Source organism: Hyperoodon ampullatus (genome assembly GCF_949752795.1).
Source record: "Hyperoodon ampullatus genome assembly, chromosome: 5".
Lineage (NCBI taxonomy): Eukaryota > Metazoa > Chordata > Mammalia > Artiodactyla > Ziphiidae > Hyperoodon > Hyperoodon ampullatus.
Window position 1 is genome coordinate 39,107,131 of NC_136918.1, and position 18,480 is coordinate 39,125,610.

Here is an 18,480-nt window from a genome sequence, read left to right on the forward strand (position 1 = left end):
TGTAGTTGGGTCTGGTCAGGAAAAGTAATGGAATGGAATTAAGAAGATGACTAGAATGTTTTAATTATGTAAAAAGATTGGGGGCAATTATGGAGAATGTTAGTGTTTGTTAAATGTGGATGCTGAGTTCATGTATACTCAAGAGGCAGTAGAGAATGGTAGCTTGCACTGTGGGTTCTGGAGCCAGCCTTCCTGAACTCAAATCCTAAAGTCCCTTTACTTAATGAACTGTGGGACCTTGGGCAATTACTTCACTTCTTTGTATCTAAATCTCATCATTGTAAAATGAGGAAAAAGAAACAAAAACCAAACAAACAAAAACCTTGTAGGGCTGTTGTAAAGTTTGAATGAGTAAATGCTTTGCGTAGAAATTTCACAGTCCCTCGTTCAAGGTAACACACTTATTGAGGGCTATTGCTATCTCTATATTTTTAACATGAAATAAATATTTATTTCATGTTAAAAAGAGAATTCAAAGAAATGAGTTAATGAGCATGGAAAATTATAATAAATCTGCAAATTGTAATCAAGATAATCTACACCAAAACTTAAAGTCACTGATCAAAATTCTTATATGACGCATCAAAAAGTTTATAGAGCCTCAATGCAAAGTTAAAAGAGAAAATCTCATGAACATTCTATCTAATTTGGTTTCCCATTTATGACAATAAAGATGATCCACATGCAGAATGGGTTTTCTGTGGATACTTTCAAAGAGCTTTACATTTATTCTCCTAACTTGTCATTTAGAAACAAAACACAGAAATTCTAAAATTAAGCCAGTTTTTTATAGAACAAACTGCAGGATTTTGAAGCATCACATAAAAAATGAATTTTTTTCTGTAAAAGAAAATGAATTTTTGGTTTTGTAGCACATAGGTAAAATTTAATGTATGCTTTAATGTTTATTTGTTTTTCCAAACAAACATATGACAATTTAAAATTTTGTTGACAAATCATGCCCTTTGTTACTAAAATGTGTCACATACCTATGGGAAACCATTGACAATTTTTAAAATAAGTGATGGTGAGTATTAAAGTCAAGCTGACCTCCTCTGCAAAGTTTGGGGGAATCATTAGCTATGGATAGATCAATCCCTGTAGCACTGAACCCTGAAGTATGCTTCTTAGCGTTGGCCAGGAGAGAGTCAGGCAGGCTTTTTTTTTTTTTTTTTTTGGAACATGAGTGTTTGGAATTAGAGTGGCCACCCTTGAGAGTATTGTTTTGACACACTTCTCTGAAGCCACAGGTTCATATCTTTGTCCAGGGAATTTTTCATCTATGCATTTGTAATGGGCCCTCATAATCAGTCACAGTGACAATTCCTTGTACCTCTGTTTCAGTTGCTTTCAAGTTGTCCCCAAGAGCCTCCAAATTGAATTTGAGGTATAACATGCAATCCATATTTACATCACAAGTATACTAACCACATTTGATAACTATTTCTACTTCTTTTTTGAGTATTGTTATATCAGGTAATAATTTAATTATATTATTATAGCTTGTGTAATTATATTTTAAATGGAATTTAACAATCTTTATTAATATACGGTGGTGAGAGATGTAATGTCTCTAAAATCTATTAAAAATACTTTCTCCATTTTCAGTTTTACTTCATTGCAAACAACTTGTATCTATTTCTACTTGTGAGTCCCTTAGGTTTCTGGGATCCTAAACCTCTAGCCACTGAATTGTTCCAAAGCCGTCATTTTATATATGAAACCTGAAGCCTGGAGAGAGGAAAACAGCACATTGAACAAATATGTGTTGGCTTCCTACGTTGTGTTAGTGGTACTATGTTAAATAAGTACTGGGCATATTATGATGGCTAAAACTAACATGGCCTCACCCTCATGGGTGCTACAGTCTAGAGGAGGAAATAAATATTAAGGAAGTAAAGAAAAATAGATATCTAATTACAAATTGGGACATGTGTTAGGAAGGGGGAAAACATAGTTTGTTGACAGAGAATCTGAATCTGAATATGAAGGCAGATTTAGATGGGGAGCCTAGACAAGACCTCTGTGGAGTGACATTTAAGCTAAAACTTGAATTTATCTTAGGACGAAATCAATCCAGGCAGAGGGAAATGCATGTGCAAAGATCCTTCGATCTGAAGAACAAGGCGTGTGTGCCTAGCTAGAGCTTGGTGAGCCAGGGAGAGAGTAAATTGAGATGATGATGGAATGGTAAACAGGAGCCACATGGTGCAAAGCTCTCCAGGCCATGCTAAGGGTTTGACGTTTTATTGTAAATGAAATGGAAGCTATTAAAGGGTTTAAGCAGGAGAGTGACATGATCCAATTTATGCCGTAAAATATTACCTCCACTGTAGTGTGGTTTGGAAGGGAAATAGGGTAAGAGTGTTAGTGAGTGTTGGAGAAATCAGCTGGGAGCTGTGATGGCCTCGACCAAGGTGGTGACGGTGGGGATGGAGAGTAGCCAGCCGCTGGGAACAGACCCCTGGTGCATACTTCCCATTGCACCATCCTGCCTGGCCTGAGCTTGCAGCAGAGTCGAAGCTGATTGATGTGCTGTTGGAGCTCTAAACTGCTTGTTTGCAGAAAGTATTATTACCTCTTCAACTCACTCTGGTTGACTCTGCAGATTTTTCTTGGTGGATGCTATAAAAAAGATGACAGTCAGAAGATCACATTTTACAACAATGGCATTTTACCTGCAGGTAATTTAGATTTGTGGTGTATGAGGGAATTCCCCAGGCTTGCCAATTTGGATGAAAAGCTTTCCTCTGAGACACAGGACAGTTTTAGGACAGGTCCAACATCCTGCAGTTTCTCTGATGTCAGGGAACTGTCATGCCTGTGCTGTCCTGTTCATTTATTTCTGGTGCCAAAAGATGTGTCTATGAAAAAGAGGCCTTAAGACTAACTGAGAAGATTTTTTTTTCTATGCCAAGTGAGGATGCTGTTATTACAGAAAACTGTTTGGATGAATGGAGGTGTCTATACTTTCCCCCCATTTTTGTACCGGGAGGCCAAAAGCTTTAACTCCAGCTTAGTGTTTGCTGTTTGTTCTAGGTCCCTTTCTTCATAGGTTTCTACCATTTTTGTGGGCTGATCACCATAAAGGAAGAAGAGAGAAGTATCAGCATGTTAGATTTCTTCAAGAAGCAACTGATTATTAGCAATGAGAAGGTGTAAAGAGCAAAGGGTTCTGGCTTCAACACCTGGTTCTGGCATTTATTACCTCTGTGATTTAGAGCAAGTGACTTAACCTCTGTAAGCCTCAGTTTCCTAATCTATAAAAAAATGCCCAATGTCTGCCTTCAATTATTTCTGTGAGAATTTAAAGGGATAATCCACGTAAAGCACTTGGTACGTGGTAAATACTTGACAACTGTTATCTGTGAATAAAGCTCAGGAGAGGGCTTCCCTGGTGGCGCAGTGGTTGAGAGTCTCCCTGCCGATGCAGGGGATGCGGGTTCGTGCCCCGGTCTGGGAAGATCCCACATGCCGCGCTCCGCAACGGGAGAAGCCACAACAGTGAGAAGCCCGTGTACCACAAAAACAAAACAAAACAAAACAAAAAAAACCTCAGGAGAATTTGCCCATTGCTACTGCTCCTAACCATGGGTCTTCCAAACCACATAAATTCTATCAGAAAGTTAATCTACCCCACAAGCAAGGCCACTTGCTGGTTATAGAACATGCTACAATGTGTATTCTTTAAAAAACAATTTAAAAAAATTTTATACAATTTTTAAAGGTTACTTTCTATTTACAGTTATTACAAAATATTAGCTCTATTCCCCGTGTTGTACAATATACCTCCTTGAGCCTATCTTTCACCCAGTAGTTTGTGCCTCCCATTCCCCACCCCTATATTGCCCCCCATCCCACTGGTACAATGTGTATCCTTAATTCCTTAGAACAGCCTTCAGAAGCAGGCCCTACTCATTCAAACAGTTTCACAAGAAGCAAAGTATACCTGTGTATAAAGGAATGAAATAACTTTCTGGATACCACACAGCTCATTTGGGATAAAGCCAGGATACCTATGAGAGGATGAAAAAAGGTTTTCATTTAAAGGGGTGCAGCACAGAAGGATCATGATGTATTAAAGAGCCCCGAGTCCAGGGATTGGAAGACATGCTTTCATGGGTTTCCCCTCTCTCTGGTGTTCTGCTTCTTCATCTGTAGAATTAGATCATCCTGAAGGGCTTTTCTGGTTCTATAATCTTCAGATTCTAGGATTTTCATGTGTGAAATATCTTGTGGTTTTCATCCTCCATAGCTCATTCATGAGTTGCCTGGAAGACAAGGTCCATTTCTTGGATGACAGTCTGAGAAAGACCAAGGGGCTGTGACTCAGTGAGGTTGACCAGAATCAAACTCCCCTTCATGAACGGAAATCCTTAGAAAGGCAAGGAAGTCATTTGGCTTCCTAGGAATGCTCACATTAAGCTTTTTCCACCCTCATTTTCCATGATATTCTACACTGATACAGGGCTTTCTTAGAAGCCTAATGATAGATTTGGATTTAGGGAAGGAGAGGTCACACATTTTTCCAAAGCTGAAGGGACTCTACACATCCTGTCATCTACCAGGTCCCACCAAGCATCAGTCCTCAGGCTGATGTCTTCTCTCCATCATCATTGCCACTGCCTACCTAACGCCTTATTATGTCACAGCTTCCTACGTGGCTTCCATGACCACAGCACCACCCACTCAAAGTCATCCTTCTCTATTGTTCCCCAGTATGGCTTTCTAAAATACTGCCCTCATAATTTATCCCCAGGCTTAACATCCTTCAGTTTCCCTCTCATCTGATGCAGTGGTACCTAATGCTTCTCTTCTCTGAAGTGAGGGGGGCAAGACAACCTTTTGTCATGTGGATATTTTAATTTTTGTGTGTGTTTAGTATTGGTCCTTTTTAAACATTTGAACTTTCATTTACAATATATGCGTAATATATGGTATTTATAAATTACCTACATGTAATTTATAAATAATAAATACACATACATATGTTACCAAAATTCAGGTCTGGCTGCTTGCTGCTCGAAAGCCAATACCTGAGAGGCAAGGTTGGTGGAAAGGAAAGTTTGCTTTTTTTTTTTTTTTTTTTATCTTATGTGTATGTTTGGATTTTCTTTTTTTTTAAATTTTATTGGAGTATAGTTGATTTACAATTTTATGTTAGTTTCAGGTGTACAGCAAAGTGACTCAGTTATACATATACATATATCCGTTCTTTTTCAGATTCTTTTCCCATATAGGTTATTACAGAATATTGAGTGATATTCTGTGTTATACATTAAGTCCTTGTTGGTTATCTAACTTATATATAGTAGTGTGTGTATGTTAATACCAAGCTCCTGATTTATCCCTCCCCCCGCTGTTTCCCTTTTGGTAACCATAAGTTTGTTTGGAAAGTTTGCTTTATTTCGGAGGCTGGAAACTGGGGGAGAGGGCAGGCTCATGTCCAAAGGCCAACTGCCCCCTGACAATCAGTAGGCAAGAGCTTTTAAAGGGGGAGATTCAGGGGTGTATGGGCAGAGAGAGGGAGCTACATGTAGAAAAGACACAGCTCTGACAATCATCTTGAGGTTAGTCATGTGGTGGTCTGATCAGTGTCATCTTGATTGTTTTAAGTTCAGTTCCAGGGTTGGTTTGAGTTCAGTCCCAGGTGCCTTCAGTTCCAGGGTCGGTTTTTTCCCATTTCTTTGAGGCCAGTTCTCGGAATTGTGGCAGCTATGTCATGGCTACAGTCTGGTCATCATGCAGTTCACTTGTTCCACCTGGTGGGAGTTTCAGTATCTACAAAACAGCTCACAGGATATGGCTCAGAGTACTAACCATAGCCCTTGAGGAGGAACTAAAAGTCCTTGACTTTATTTAATGACTAAGCTATTATTATTTGGTCTTGTTTGACTGCTTTTCCTTTGTTTCTGTATTTTCTCATTTCTCTGATTACATTTATTCTTTGACTAAAGTTTTTCTACAGATAAGGCAGAGGACATGGGAGGGTGGGGTTCTGTCCTGGGAAGGCCTCAAGAGTGTCCTGCTCCATTTCATATGGAGGCTATAGATTTAACATTTTTTACAGATGGAGATGTATGCTCAAAAGAGTTTGGAGATCATTGGTTTAAAAGTAAACTTTAGGGACTTCCCTGGTGGCACAGTGGTTGAGAGTGCGCCTGCCAATGCAGGAGACACGGGTTCATGCCCTGGTCCGGGAGGATCTCACATGCCGTGGAGCGGCTGGACCCGTGAGCCATGGCCGCTGGGCCTGCATGTCCGGAGCCTGTGCTCCACAACGGGAGAGGCCACAACAGTGAGAGGCCCGCGTACCGCAAAAAAAAAAAAAAAAAAAAAAAAGGTAAACTTTGCTTAAAGAACCTCAAGTGTCCTGGGACCATATTTCCATTCTGCTGTCACCTCCAGCCACTGCGTGCACCCTCTTATTTCCCCACACCCTGGCCATGCCAGTGTGCTTGCCCAGTCTCTGAACATGCTCAGTTTGTGTGTCCCATGGGGCTGTCCCTCCTGCTTATGCTGCTCAGAGCACAACTGCCCTGCCTGTTCAAGGCCAAGTCTAAAATGTTGCTTCATCTTTGAAGCCTTTCTTAACTGCTTCTTGTCCCAGAACTCACCATCCCAGGTAAAGTTAGCACCCATGCTCTGTGCTTCCATGGCATTTTGTTTATTCCTCTAGGACGGCACTTTCCATGTTCACTGGGTATGGTTAGTTGTGTGTGCATCTCAGTGAGGAGGCCGTGGGTGCCTTCAGGGTAGGAATTGCATCTTACTCAGCTTTGTACCCAGCACCTAGTACATGCTAGGAGTCAGTAAATGGTAGTTGAGTTATTTTAAATTTTCATGAGCATCTTTTTTTTTTTTTTTTTTTTTTTTTTTTTGCGGTACACAGGCCTCTCACTGTTGTGGCCTCTCCCGTTGCGGAGCACAGGCTCCGGACCCGCAGGCTCAGCGGCCATGGCTCACGGGCCCAGCCGCTCCGCGGCACGTGGGATCCTCCCGGACTGGGGCATGAACCCGTGTCCCCTGCATTGGCAGGCGGACTCTCAACCATTGCACCACCAGGGAAGCCCTTCATGAACATCTTATAGAGAGGACGCTGGAAGGGAGGGGGTTAATGGTATGAGGAATAAAATTGGCTCAGTACAGAAACCCCATCCTGATGGGCATTTCCCTGCCCTGCTTCTCCCATCTTCCCCAGCTCAGACTGGTTTAATGAAGAGGATATTCTGGAAAAGTGTGTCCTTCTTTCCGTTTAACTTTGAGGCAGCATGAAGGTTAATGATTGCCCGTCTCAAGGTCACTTGATTCCCGCTGAGCAGGGCTTTGGAGACTGTTCAGTTTATGGAGGATGCCGCTGTGCTTGTCAACTGTGTTCAGTGTGGAGGGGCTGAGTCGAGACTGAAAATGGAAAGAAAGGCACTGAAGGCTGGAGGCATGATTTTCAAAGGCTATAAACATCTTTCTTACAAATGAGGAGCTCCTCTAAAAGCCACGGGTCACAGTGGAATATCCCAGATATAATTTATCTCCTTTCTATCCACATACACATACCTCTCACCTACCCGGTGCCTGACACTGTGCTACCTGCTGGGACAGGGTCATGAATCATTCAAGGTCCTTGTCCTTGAGGAGCTGTACCTAGTTCAGCAGCAGAGACAGATCATATGCAAACAGCTGTAACAGTGTAGGGAGTCCTCTCCTAGCCTGTGCCTGAGGGAGCTGTGCAGAGGGAGTGATTAATTTAGCCTCAGGGTGTCAGGGAGGGCCCCGTGGAAGACAGCTGAACATGGAAGACTGAGGAGGAATTCTGGACAGAGAGAAGGCATGGCATGGGATGTGCATTTCAGGCAGAGGGAGCTACATCGGCAAGGGTCTAGAGCAAGGGTTGGCCAGCTTTTTCTGGAAAGGGCCTGTTAGTAAATATTTCAGGCTTTTCAGGCTGTAGGGTCTCCATTGCAACTACTCATCTCTGTTGTTGTAGCACGAAAGTAGCCAGGGGCAAATGTGTGAATGAAGGCACACAGGCTGTGTTCCAATAAAACTTTATTTACAGAATTGGCAGCGACAGGACCGTAGTTTGCCAACTCCTGGTCGAGAGGAGGATCTTCAGAGAGCCTCTCATCTGCTGGTTCCCAGTCTTTTCAAGCATTAGGATTACTTTGCATCTGCTAGTCCCTGTTTCCAGATGCCCTTAGCTATTACCCCACGGCTCTTCATCAGGTCTCGGTGAAGTCCACTTCTAACCATGCTGTTCACAACACATCCATCCCCTGGACCCTCCATCCTTTTTCATCGCTTTCATTTTCATCATGGCACCTATACGAAAACTCTTATGTATGAATTGTTTGTTTACTTCTGGTCTTTCCTGCTGGAATGTAAGCTTCATGGCTTGTTCTCTGTTGTATTCAGTTCTGTGCTGGATCCTGGAGTCTGGGATGCTCATTTCTTCTGCTCCAGCTCTGCATCCAGTGAGGTCAAATGATAGTTTTAAATCAGCCACGGTGGGAAGATGTACCCTGTGGAAATCAGTCCCATGGAAATCAGGTTTGGGGCACTTTTTTTTAAAAAAAAGGCTGTTTTATGAGCATATCACTTGTTCTTCTCTCTACCTAGAATACCCACCAGAAAGTCTGGTGCTCAGTAAATACTTGCTTTTTTAATAAAACGTGCTACCAGTATCTGCTGATTGAGAAAATAGATCTCTGCTTATAGATACAGAATCCGCTTGCCATTATTAGCGCTTCACAGGGATTTCCATGGACCTTATATGGGTAACTGCTGAGGGCACCATCACCTTCACTTGACCTATGGGAAGACTGAGGACTCAGGACAGGATGTGGTAATCTTTATCCCACAGAGCAGACAGATTCTGCTATGCCATGATATCACATCTCCGCCTTATTCGCTGCAGTCTCCCGAGTGAATGTGGGGTCTCAGGTCTGTGTCTCTTTTACTAAACAACAAGTATTTTTAATAAATTCCCCCAGTTTAGTGTGATTGTCATTTCTGCAGAGTGTTCAAAAGTCCAGATAAGTTCTAACCTCTTTCACCTGTTTTACTGTATCCATTTCCAATTTGTCTGGGGCTTTGATTTATGGTATGTAAATGTACCCTAGTCTATACCCTTTAGCTGTGATTATCATAAATATATCTGTTTATGAACAGTCTCCTACCCTGACAATCTAATTTTGAAATCTGCAGTGGTATGAAGCCCAGAAGAACTTGACAAGAATCACAATTTAACAGCCTCTTCAATCTCAGTTCCTTTAAGTGGGCAACATTAAACCTTTATACCAAAGGTCTGGTTTGTAAGCCCACAGAAACTGATTAAAAAGCCCCATCAAATGACTACACAATGCATGCTTAACTTTTACAAAGTATTCTCCATTTGCAGGATGCCTGCTAAACAGTCTTTTCAATTCCATGTCCTAAGCACACACTAAGAAACAGAAACGTGAACTTGTATTTAACGGCCATCTGGCTTATCTCAAAGCTTTCCAGGACCTCAGGGCTAGAAAGGACCTCGCATTGCCATGCAGAATGCCTTAGCTCTCAGAGATATCTGTGTCCTTCATAGCTGTCCTGACCTGTAGTTTTTTCTGCTTCTCTCTGTTTGCTTCTGTCCAATGACGCTTTCCTTAGGCAGCCTGTTTTCTCTTTGAATACAGTTTACAGAAAGTTCATTTTTACCTGCCTCCCTGTAACGTTCAGCCATCGGCCCTAGTTTTATCCCTGTGGAGCCACTCAGAACAAATTGGCCTCTTCTTACCTCTGTCTCCTCTTCTGTCTTCTTACTTCTGCTCTCAAGAAAGTGGGAACAACTCTCACGTCCCCTTCATCCTCCTTTCTCCAGGCTGCATATCGACTGTTCATTCAGCCATTCTTCATATGTCAGTGCTTTGTACCACCCTCTTTATTTGGCTCCTGTTCCTCTGGACATGTTCCAGTTTTGCCGGTGTGTTTCTTAAAGAGACTGAACGGTGCTGGAGAACAGCTGGGACCATAGAATGGTACGCTAGATCTGCCTCTTCACTTACTAGTCCTGTAACCTATAGGGTAAGTGATGTAGCTTCTCTGAATCTTGATACTCTCACCTGACAAATGAGAAAAAGTACCTTACACATTGAGTTGTTGTGAATACCAGATACACGTGTAGTGAAATCATTGGAGGAGTGCCTGGTACAAAGTAGATGGGTTCAGGGGCTTCCCTGGTGGCGCAGTGGTTGAGAGTCCGCCTGCCGATGCAGGGGACACGGGTTCGTGCCCCGGTCCGGGAGGATCCCACATGCCGCGGAGCGGCTGGGCCCGTGAGCCATGGCCGCTGAGCCTGCGCGTCCAGAGCCTGTGCTCCGCAACGGGAGAGGCCACAACAGTGAGAGGCCCGCGTACCGCAAAAAAAAAAAAGTAGATGGGTTCATAATACAGCCATTGTTATTATAATAAATACTATTAATTCTCTGGATATAGCTCATAATAAAGTTTGGATTACATATATATATATATATATATATATATATATATATATATATAAATTTTTTATTTTTTTTTTGCGTTATGCGGGCCTCTCACTGCTGTGGCCTCTCCCGTTGCGGAGCACAGGCTCCGGACGCGCAGGCTCAGCGGCCATGGCTCACGGGCCCAGCCGCTCCGCGGCATGTGGGATCTTCCCGGACCGGGGCACGAACCCGTGTCCCCTGCATCGGCAGGTGGACTCTCGACCACTGCGCCACCAGGGAAGCCCTATATTTTTCATTTTAGATTAGAGTTTACATGGGGGCACTTTCTCTAAGTTTAGGTGCAAATGTTGAATAGGCTGGCCCTAGATAAACACAATGCAATGCTAGTATCTCATATATATATGCATGTATATAAAATATGTCGATATTAAATACATATTTCTTGCACGGTTTCCTAGAACTCCTTTCCTTTGTCACTCCCACACTTCAGTAACTGATGCACAGCTAGGTGCTCCTGCCCCTCCTTGTCATCTCTTCTCTAGCTTCTTGCCCCCCAGTCCTGCAGCTTGCACAAGATATATACAGATTATGTCTTGGCTGCTCTTTGGGAAGGAAAGGACAATGTTCATTCAGTATATCAGAGACGAGTCCTTTCCTAACTCATCCGTGTGTTGGCTGGATGACCTTGGACAAGACATTTTCCCTCTGAGGCTCAGTTTTTCTTTTTTATCTTTGAACTTGATGAAGGAAGGTATTTTGATGCAGGAAGGTATTGGATTCTGAGTTCCTTTCCAATTCTAAAATTCATTCTGTTTTCTACAATCTAGTATTTATTTTGAGATGTGTGACTAGGCTTCCTTGGCTCTGTCTGTGTTCTGGTTTCCAGCGTGTACCTAGGTAAGCACTACACTTTAAGGCAGTACACTTTAAGGCAGCAGGAATGTCTAGATAATTCCTTCAGGTCTCAGCTTTTCTGAGTGGCTTTGAAGTCAAACCTTCTGTGGAAATTGCCACGTCAGCCTGAAGGGAAGCGATGCTGAACATGAGTTCCTATGCTTCACCTTCTTTCTCACCAACCTCTTTGAAGGTAAAATTTCTTACTTGCTTTTGTGGCTCTAATTATTATTTTTAATAAGCTTTTTATTTAAAAATGGTTTTACATTTACAGAAAAGTGAAGCCTACACCCAGTTTCCCATATGAACATCTTACATTCGTTTGGTATGTTTGTGACAATTAGTGAGTCAGTGTTGATACCTTATGAATAATTAAAGTCCATACTTTATTCAGATGTCCTCAGCTTTTTACCTGATGTCCTTTTTCAGTTCCAGGGGCCCATCTAAGATACATTACATTTAGTTGTCTTATCTCCTTAGGCTCCTCTTGGCTATGACATTTTCTCAGAATTTTTTTTTGAATTTTTGACAGTTTCGAGGGGTACTAGTCAGTTGTTTTGTAGAGTGTCCTATAGTTGAGATTTATTTGATGTTTTTCTCATGATTAGACTGGTGTTATGGGTTTGGGGGAGGAAGATCACAGAGGTACAATGCCATTCTCATTACAGCATATCAAGGGTATCAAGATATCAAGGCTATCAGCGTGATTTATGACTGTGGACCTTAATCTTGACCCCGGCTGAGGTAGCATTATTTTTTTATCAGGTTTCTGCACTGTGACGTTACTCTCCACCCTTCTACCCCCTTTTCATATTCTCTTAGGAAGGGTGTCACTATGTACAACCACTGCTAGTTCTTATTCACCTAACTGTCCAAGGTGGGTATTTCTGATGGCTGTTGTCTTTTCTTCCACCAGAATTCTCCTATTTTGTTGACATCTCCTAGGGCTTTATCATCTAAATCCAGCCAGCATTAAGGAAGAGAAAATGTGGAGGATAATGTTTGATTTTAAAAGCCTTGGCCTGAAAATGGCACACATCACTTCCACTTAACATTCCATATGACACTCATTCATCTGCCAAACCTAACTGCAAGGGAGGCTAGGACATATGGTCTAGCTGGGTGCCCAGGAAAAAGAGGAAATGGATTTTAGAGAAAATCTAGCAGTATTTGCTACACTAATTTAGAGTGCAAAAGGGAACAAACTAAACCAATGTCTTATCATCATCAAATAATATAGCCATTGCTTCATAAAAAAATGAAAAAATAATGGAAAAACATAATCTTCGAATCAAGGAGAGTCATATAAATTGAAAATAAAATTAGCTTAATAAAAAACTTACTCTGTTGACCATATTTTTCTTACTTCACTGTTTACCTGTGAACATTTGTTGAGGATAGGCACTTACCTGCGTGTCAACATTTGCAAAACTCTGCTGTATATTATGCCTATACCAGATTCTGCATCATTCCCAAAGTCTGCCATGCTGTTTTTTCTTTCATCCATTGTTTTTCTGGAATGGCCTTCCTCTGGTTTCTTTGCCTATGAAAATGCTATTCACTCCTCAAGTGACAGGTGAGGTGCCTTCATCTAACTTCTAGACAGAATTAGTCCCTTGCTCCTTGTGACATCATGTCACTTTGCTTCCATTCATCATTTAACAGCTATCTCACACTATGTATACGTATGTTTCATGCATTAGACTGGGTGCTCCCTGAGGACAGTGCAGGTTTTATTAATCTGTTAGATGCCTAAGCATGGTCTGAAAAATAAAAAGCATGTTTTGTTGAATGCACTCAGGATGCTAGATATCCCAAAAAGTGGTCTCATTTTTTTAAACCCCTTTCTTTAAAATACAACAAAACATTTTCTTTTTTTCCCCCCAATTATAAAAGTGATCCTCCCTTATGATAGATAAGCCTTCCTGGTGGAGGTGGTCTTGAGCTGAGCCTGGAAAGGTTGATAGGATTTGATAGTAATAAAGGTATAGGCCTGTCAGGCAGGCTATACTGCTTTCCATGACACATCCTAGGTCCAGGGCATTTGTTTAATAGATGGTCAGGGCTCCTTTGAAACAGCTATAGTGTAAAACATTCACTTTCATAGATCATCACATAATTAAAACTCAGACTCTAAGCTTGTTCTGCACTGCTCTTGGGTGGTGGGGCTTGGTGTACAGCCTTACGCTCATTAACTTGAACAGGAGTTACCAACCTGAATCCCCAGGGTCCCAACAGGGGGATAGCTTCACTGTAGCAAAAGGAGTGTTTAATTACAGCTACAGAAAGAGGAGCATGAAAAAAAACCAAACAGTCATTTTCAGGCTTTAATGATTCAGCTGCCATGCATCTCATTACCTATCAAAACATGACTTGACCTTATCAAGTTTATTAGAGATAAAATATGAATTAGAAGACAGTTGTTCCTTTCCTTCCTTCTATCCTTTTCTATCCTCTACTCTTAATCTTTTGGTTACTTTAGTGACTTTACAAGCTCAATTAATATTTTACTAAAACGTGAATCAGCAAAGCCTATTTGTAAAATACTTCCTTTGGTTTACTTACACTGTTTCGTCAATTTTCAGGGTTGAAAAATTAGACCTTAATTAGGATTTATATTTTTATGGGTTTTTTATTTCATATTATCACATTTATTTATTCATCTGAAATTCTAAATTATTATAGTTAGCGTAGAAATTATTTTTTTCCCATTACACAGATAGGAAAACAGCTTCAGATACTAAGTGACTTGCTCAGGACCCCACAGCAACTGTGGTTCAAAGCTGGGTCTCCTGATTGCACATCTAGAGCTGAATGTATCACATTAGCATCTGCCTGTCAACCAGTTAGCCTTGTGGCAGAGACTCACACATTCTATTATTTCTCCTAATTATAAAAGTGACTCACACTTATGATAGCCAAGTCTTCCTGAGGAGGTGATCTGGAACTAAGCCTGGGAAGGTTGGTAGGGCTTAATAGGTGGTAGGGGTACAGTGTATTTTTTTGCAGTGAGGTTAGCTAGTTACATGCTTCTCCGACATGTCCCTTGGGGGTCAGGGGCATGGAGACAACACATTGAGAATGAATCCATGCCTTGATTTCTGACACTACTTAGAGGAGAAGATTCTCAAATCAAAGAGAATTTAAGTCAAAGGTGCTCAAGTTATAAATACATTGAATTTATTTAACCACAGTAATAATACATAGTTATCAATCAGAATCCAGTTTAGTTCTTTTTTTAATACCCTACTTCCTCATTATGAGTTTTTTGGCAACTTTTCTACTTCTTAGGACTGCTTTGAAGAAGACATGTTTATGTAGGCATTACCTCAAACTCCCAAGTATGTGTGATCTAGTCACATGTGCAAAAGATATATGTCATAGGGAGCAGGTCCATTCCCAAAGAGTTTATTGAATTGAATCCTTATCTAGAAGTCTTATCTAGACTCAAACATCAATAAATTTGTTTAGTTTAACACACAGTGCTTAGCATTTTTTGCCTGCCCAAAAAAAGAGGTTCTGAGTAAATATTGGTTTAATAAATTGGTGAAGGAACGACACTGTCAGTTGAAATTCATTGATTGTCCTTCTGAGGATAACACATAACTACTTCACCAGTCATATGATTTCTATCCCTGCCTCAATTTTTATCACCAGAAGCAGCATTCTTCTTTTTCTACTAATTTTTATGAAATAGGGCTATAAATGTGCTAGAGTAGTCTAACTTTTGCCCAAAACTGAAGTAGAGACAAAGATGGTGGTGATGTACCAGTCAGAATGGCCATCATCAAAAAATCTACAAACAATAAATGCTGGAGAGGGTGTGGAGAAAAGGGAACCCTCTTGCACTGTTGGTGGGAATGTAAATTGATACAGCCACTATGGAGAACAGTATGGAGTTTCCTTAAAAAACTACAGATAGAACTACCATACGACCCAGCAATCCCACTACTGGGCATATACCCTGAGAAAACTATAATTCAAAAAGAGTCACATACCACAATGTTCACTGCAGCACTATTTACAATAGCCAGGACATGGAAGCAACTGAAGTGTCCACTGACAGATGAATGGATAAAGAAGATGTGGCACATATATACAATGGAATATTACTCAGCCATAAAAAGAAACAAAATTGAGTTATTTGGAGTGAGGTGGATAGACCTAGAGTCTGTCATACAGAGTGAAGTAAGTCAGAAAGAGAAAAATGAATATGCTAACACATATATATGGAATCTAAAATAAAAAAAAGTTTCTGAAGAACCTAGGGGCAGGACAGGAATAAAGACGCAGACGTAGAGAATGGACTTGAGGACACGGGGAGGGGGAAGGGTAAGCTGGGACGAAGTGAGAGAGTAGCATGGACATATATACACTACCAAATGGAAAGTAGATAGTTAGTGGGAAGCAGCCACATAGCACAGGGAGATCAGCTCGGTGCTTTGCGACCACCTAGAGGGATGGGATAGGGAGGGTGGGAGGGAGACGCAAGAGGGAAGAGATATGGAGATATATGTATATGTATAGCTGATTCACTTTGTTATAAAGCAGAAACTAACACACCATTGTAGAGCAATTATACTCCAATAAAGATGTAAAAAAAAAAAAAAAAGAATGGTGGTAATGCTGTAGAAAATAGATTGTTGCTGGCAGCTAGTACCACAGTGAGAAAGCTTTAAATATTTATGTTAGCTGATATACAAAAATTCAAATGTGGTATACAAAGATCAGTTTGATGGTATTAGTGTGTAGGGTGTTTTTAAAAGCTGCAGACCACTTCTGGTTTGAAATACAGAAATATGCATGGCTTGATTTTTCTGTGTGTGCTGGAAAAATGACTTGTAGTATTGGGGCTCACTCAGATGAAGTATTTACTGAAGGTGGAATCTGTTTCCACATACTTTCCAGTGACATCTCATGGCCATGGGGGTTTGGCTTTTTCCTGTGGTTCTCAACCAAGCGTGAATGTGATCAGAATTTCAAAACCCAGGAAAGATAGATAGAGAGTTGTCATTCAGCAGAAAGAGAAGTCTTCCAGGACCTGATTATGACTGCTGAAAGCTTAGCAATTACAGTGGCAGTTTGGTCTGAACAGTGATTCTGGAATGGGACCACAAACTTAGTGGCATCTTGCAGGCAGACACTAGATGCAGGAGGGAGAGACATAATTCATTTTTTAGCATACCTCTGTATTTTCTAATCATAATTAGCTTTTATTCACTTACATTTGGCTTACTGTTGCAGAGATTTATTGATCTGCCTCTAGAAAGAAAAAAAAGTACAGATATGTTACCAGAATGTCTTCTTTTCAAATAGTCATTTCAGTATTTAAACCATTGACATTTATGCATTTACTTCAGGAATGTTTTTGACAATTTGCAAGTGTGCATTAAAAAAAATGTCAATTATCATTTCATTTTGTTCTGCAGAACCCCAGCTGAAAGGAATTGTGACAAGGTTATTCAGCCAGCAGGGATATTTCCTGCAGATGCACCCAGATGGTACCATTGACGGGACCAAGGACGAAAACAGTGACTACAGTAAGGCATATTAGCTTCTTGCAATCCAATTACAATCAAATGTATGGCCCAGTGTATCTTAGACTTAAAGCATGGCCAGGCTACCTTTGGAACTATTGAACTACTAGTAAGCTGGTGTCTTTTCCTTTATCCTTCTTGCTATGATTCCCTATAGCCAGGAGACAGTAAGGGACAGAGATTATGTACTCAATAAGAAGGTAGGAGGCTTGAAGGAGTTCTGACTTGTCAGTGGACAAGAATTTCCTCCCACCCCACTGTTTGTAGTCAGGATGATGTTAAGTATTCATAGAAGCAAGGCAGGCCTTCCAGCACAAAATGGTATTTTAATCCTGGAACCAAACAGTAAACATGTTATAGTAATTCTTAGAACATCATTTCTGGAAGACCAAAGTTACTTCTCAAGGTAAACATTGAATATATACATATGTATATTACATGTTATTTTATTTTGATTGAGGACAAAATTATTGATTTAAAAAGGAAAATATATTAAAATATTATGATAACAAGATAATAAAGACTGGTAGAACTGCAATTTTGTTTATAGTTTTTTGAGATAAAATGCAAACATTAAAAGATTATTGATAATATCCCTGGAAATAATGTTTAATTTTACAAGTTTGATAACTAAACAAATCATCAAGGTCTGAGAGAGTATATTTGCATTTCAGAAGAATTTTGATTGAAAGTTTCAGAGCCAAGAATGATCACTTTCATCATATCTTTCAGTTTCTGAATAATCGTGTACAGATACCTGGGGGGAAATTCGTGTTGTTCTAAAATTATACAGGGCATAATATTGTTTCCCAAAGTTTGTCTGTATTCCCTGCTAGATCTTTAGTACTAGTCACATAGTAAATGCTCATTAAATCTATATCCAATTGAGTTGTCTTCTGATGGAGGTGATTTTGTGGTTAGACTGACATTCCACCCAATTGCATAAGATAATCTAAGAAGTCTGATATTTTACAGTGAACTATCTTTTAAATTAAAAATAAAGATCTCAGGAAAGATCTACAATCCCTAGAGTGTGAAAATGCTCTTGTCCACCCCTTCTAAATTATTCTTTGTTCACTTAATGTTACACTTTACAAAATATGAATTACAATATAGATCTTATTATAAAGAATTTCATCCCATTTTCTGCCAAGTAGATGATTAGCTTATTGTGGTTTGCATTGTTGGTTTATGTTTGTGGGAATGCATTCTTTAAATGATTTAAGGTTTAACCGAGTACAGAAGAATAAGGACGTTTTCCTCTCCATGTAGAATTTTCATTTATTGCATGTGAACTTGAATTCAGATTTAGTGAAGCTACAAGTATAGGTGGAAAGAATCAAGTATGTGGCTTAGCTGTGTCACCCGTACTATCTCTGGGGTATCCCTTGTTCTGGTTTCTTTTTCTGTAAAATGATGTGGCTGGAGATTATAATATTAATATCCTTTGTCAGAGAGAACGATCCACCCAACTTAAAAAAAAGATTGAAAAATTATAAATTGATGAACATAGATTCAGTCCTCAAGTGAGCCAAATAGCCGTAGCCACAGGATACAGCTGTTACCTAGACAGCTGTCCTGTGGATCCG

General features: G+C 40.4%; 1 protein-coding gene across 2 annotated transcripts in view; it reads left to right on the forward strand.

Moving 5' to 3' along the window:
• FGF12 (fibroblast growth factor 12) overlaps nt 1-18,480 on the forward strand; it is a gene marked incomplete at both ends in the record, with an annotated part of 355,334 nt that overhangs the window by 135,034 nt on the left and 201,820 nt on the right. For both annotated transcript variants that reach the window (XM_079705462.1, XM_079705461.1), the window contains one exon: nt 16,784-16,894. In XM_079705462.1, coding sequence (XP_079561588.1) covers nt 16,784-16,894 — 111 coding nt within the window. The remainder of the gene's footprint in view (nt 1-16,783; nt 16,895-18,480) is intronic.